This window comes from Procambarus clarkii, chromosome 29 (assembly GCF_040958095.1).
Source record: "Procambarus clarkii isolate CNS0578487 chromosome 29, FALCON_Pclarkii_2.0, whole genome shotgun sequence".
Taxonomy (NCBI): Eukaryota; Metazoa; Arthropoda; class Malacostraca; order Decapoda; family Cambaridae; genus Procambarus; species Procambarus clarkii.
The window spans coordinates 8,419,778-8,423,473 of NC_091178.1; the positions used below are offsets into that span (position 1 = coordinate 8,419,778).

At 41.3% G+C, this 3,696-nt stretch overlaps 1 protein-coding gene across 1 annotated transcript in view; it reads left to right on the plus strand.

Moving 5' to 3' along the window:
- LOC123751444 (sine oculis-binding protein homolog) overlaps positions 1-3,440 on the plus strand; it is a 105,014-nt gene extending 101,574 nt beyond the window's left edge. The window contains exon 5 of the mRNA XM_069333414.1: positions 1-3,440. This exon is cut by the window's left edge and continues 245 nt beyond it. Coding sequence (XP_069189515.1) covers positions 1-1,327 — 1,327 coding nt within the window. The 3' untranslated portion in view covers positions 1,328-3,440.
- The last annotated feature ends 256 nt before the right edge of the window (positions 3,441-3,696 follow it).

A 3,696-nucleotide genomic window follows, 5' to 3' on the forward strand; every position in this document is an offset into this window, starting at 1 on the left:
CTATGGGCGCCCACGATTGAGGGACCGTCGTGAGGGTGCCCGAGAGCTGGGGAGATCCAGGACAGTACGGGCTTCTCTCCAGCTCTCCCGTGCTGGCCACTCTGATGCCGACAGGGCTGACGAACCAGTTCGTATGCCAACTATTCGTGTAAGGCAATTGGAGTCCCAACAACAGCAACAAGATCAGATGTCTGGAGAGCGGGAAATTGGCAGCAACAGTGAGGTTGGTGGTGAAGGCAATAGGGCTGTCTCACCTCACCCATCAGCTCAGCCCCCAGGTCTGCCACTTGGTGGGCTGGGTGGAGGACTGGGCAGTCTTCTGCCAATGGTAGGTGGTGCACCACTGCTCCTGCCACACATGCTGCCTCCTGACCTTCCCCGAACACCTCTGCTACCACACCTGCTTCTTCAGCGCCCTGAGTTATTGCGTCCACCGCCTCTGCGGCACCCACTACTGCAGGGCCATCCTGCACCAGCACCACCTACACCAACACCACACACAGCAGTTCCTCCACCTCTTCCAGGGCCACCCAAAACCCAAGGATCCTTATTACCTCCTATAACTGTGCTTCTTCCATGCCCTCTGCCCATCCCTATTCCCATTCCCATTCCGGTCCCCATTCCCATCCCCTACATACCCCGCAATGATATGCCTGAGGCTCGTCAACCTCCACAGAGAGAGCCACCAGGACGACCACGAACGACTCCCCGTAAAGAAGCCTGTCGCACTGGTTCTGTAATCAATGGCCCTGTGGCTGTTCCAACAAGTTCAGGATCAGTACTCCAGTCCTGTTCTGGCCCTGTAGCACCACCGCCACCACCCACATCTTCATCCTCCAGTGATGGTGAAAGGAGCACACACCCAAGACCAGATCGGGAACGTCGAAGTATTTTGAGATATACGTCAGATGTATATGAAATCAATGGAATGTTTGTTCCACGGGATTCTACCTGGGATTCACCTGAACCACTGCAGCTGCGTCGTGCCCTTGTGGGAGACCCCAGTCATGAGTCTCCTTATGATCATCACCATGAGTTTGACTCTCGTGATGTGTCTCGGAGTCCATCCCCAGATGCCAGTGAAGACAACAAGGATGCCCTGGTAAATCTGACGAGAAAAAGAGAGGAAGAAACGAGCACTGTCAAAAGGTTGCTTGGAGATGACGATGAAGAGGAGGAAGAGACAAAGTCTGTAGATGTTTCTGAGGCAGAGGGATCCCCAGCATCCACTGCCCCTTCCACAGCACAAGGAGCAACCACCAGAAAGCGCCACACGGCCGGGGACCACCACCAACCTCTGCCTAAAAAAAAACACTTGTTAGTGTGACCCCGGCCTGTTCCTCAGGCACCAGTGGGTTAGCACCAGCGCATAACATCTGTAGTACCTAAAACCAAAAACATTGGGCAAGGCAAAGAACACAAGTGAGCATGGAAAGCAACAACAAAATTGAAGCATTAGATGCTCATTTTAACTTGCTTAAATTTGTGTGGCAGGCAGAGCAAGATTGAGAGTACTGGGGTGAGAATTATGGCTTGTCACATTAGGGAAGGCTGCGGGACTTCTCTATGCAGAGGAACATCTTCCGCAGATGTAACACATTTTGCAGTAAAGAAAGAGTATTGAGGTATTGTCATATGTTAGCCTGTCAGTTAATTTGAGGTTTTATGCTAAATTTTTTTATAAAATTTTAATGTTTCATTAAGAACTTGCTGAAAAATACAAATACATTTTTATTATTATGTAAGATGAAAAAGTGTATTAATGAAAATTAATTGGCCCAGGTATCAAGACAGCAATACCAGCTAATGCTGTTTTATCAATAATATTTTGATCAGCTGTAACTGTGTTCTGATACCAGCTGGTACAGTTCCCTATCAATGCTTTGGCTTCAGTCAAAATGTATCTCTTGTGTGGTTTGTCTTCAACAGTATATTCGCAAAAATCTATATGGTGTTCTGCCGTTTCACTGTACAATGGTGTCACTAATGGTGTGTTATGCTTTGTATGATAAGCTTCTATGTATAATTGTACAATGAATTGATAGATATGACTGTATATACAGTAATATTATATTCATATTACTTGTGTTATAAATGTTTGATGTTGATGATACATGTATACATGTTCTGTATGTATATGTATCACACACATTTATCTTTTTCACAGACTTTTGTAGCAAGCTCTCTTCCTTTCTTTCTGTTCCTAAAAGATCTAGTCATTGGGGCTGGTTGACAGTGTTTTGTGAGATTGGTCTGCCGGTACAGTGGTTTTCTGCAAGACTGACGAAAGGTTGTTAAAAGTGATTCACATTACGAGGAGGAGCACTAATCATAAAATTTATTTCTAAATATATAAGAATCATATTTCAGTGATGCTTAAAAAGTATAGAAATATAACTGATATCACCTTTAATTATTATATATATATATATATATATATATATATATATATATATATATATATATATATATATATATATATATATATATATATATATATATATATATACTTTTTATTAATATTATCTATTCCACCACATTAGCTACAGTATATTAGAGCATTTGAAAAATACTTTACTATACTGTAGTATCTTATTGTTAATACAGTATCTGATAATTTTAACCCAATTTGAAAACAATAATATTCTCTTTGTGCCATAAGACAAGATAAACAAAATAGATCATTTGAATTCTAAATAATGGTTCATTTTGCAGTGGATTTTTCCATGTCTACTCAACATATTGATACTGGATGTTAAATTCTTGACATACAGAACATCCAGATGTATAGTATACACCAGGTCAATTTAAACTTCAGACTTTGATATGGTGTGGTCAATTAGAGACAAAGTTATTCTCTGGCGAGTTATTTTGGAGACTGGTGCTTGTAATATGTAAATTCATGGAAATCTGGTTTATTCTTGTTAGTAATCACAAGCTACATTAAATTTAAGTAGTACGTTCATTACATAAAATTGTGAAGTCAACAAAGGAAACCAGACAAGTATCACAGATCACCAAAAGTTTTTACAACAAAATTTGTGTGGTTAAGATAATCACTCCGTCAGCACCTTGGGTGTGTAGATCACCATTCTGTCAGGACCTTGGGATGTGTAGATCACCACTCCGTCAGGACCTTGGGATGTATAGATCACCACTCCGTCAGGACCTTGGGGTGTGTAGATCACCACTCCGTCAGGACCTTGGGTGTGTAGATCACCACTCCGTCAGCACCTTGGGATGTGTAGATCATCACACCGTCAGGATCTTGAGTGTGTAGATCACCACTCCGTCAGGACCTTGAGTGTGTTGATCACCACTCCATCAGCACCTTGGGTGTATAAACCACACAATTGTGCTTCAGTGTTGTAATGTGCATTCCAGTCCCGCGTTGTCCAGGTAGCAGCAACTCTGTAACAATAAACTTACCACTAAGGTGATAGTGTGTTTCTCTGGCATCTTACGTCCCTCCTTGGAGCAAATGTTATATATTTCATGTTACAAAGTATGACCAAGCATAATATGTAATTTCAAAGCTAAATATTAAAATATATGCAGAATATATTTACAAGTTAGCATGCACAAATTTATGTAACATAAACTATTGCTGTGCTACTAAGGAATTACTGTATGTAAAAAAATATATAAAAACACTTGTTTATATTTGAATATTTAAGAAGCTAATCAGCTGAAAAA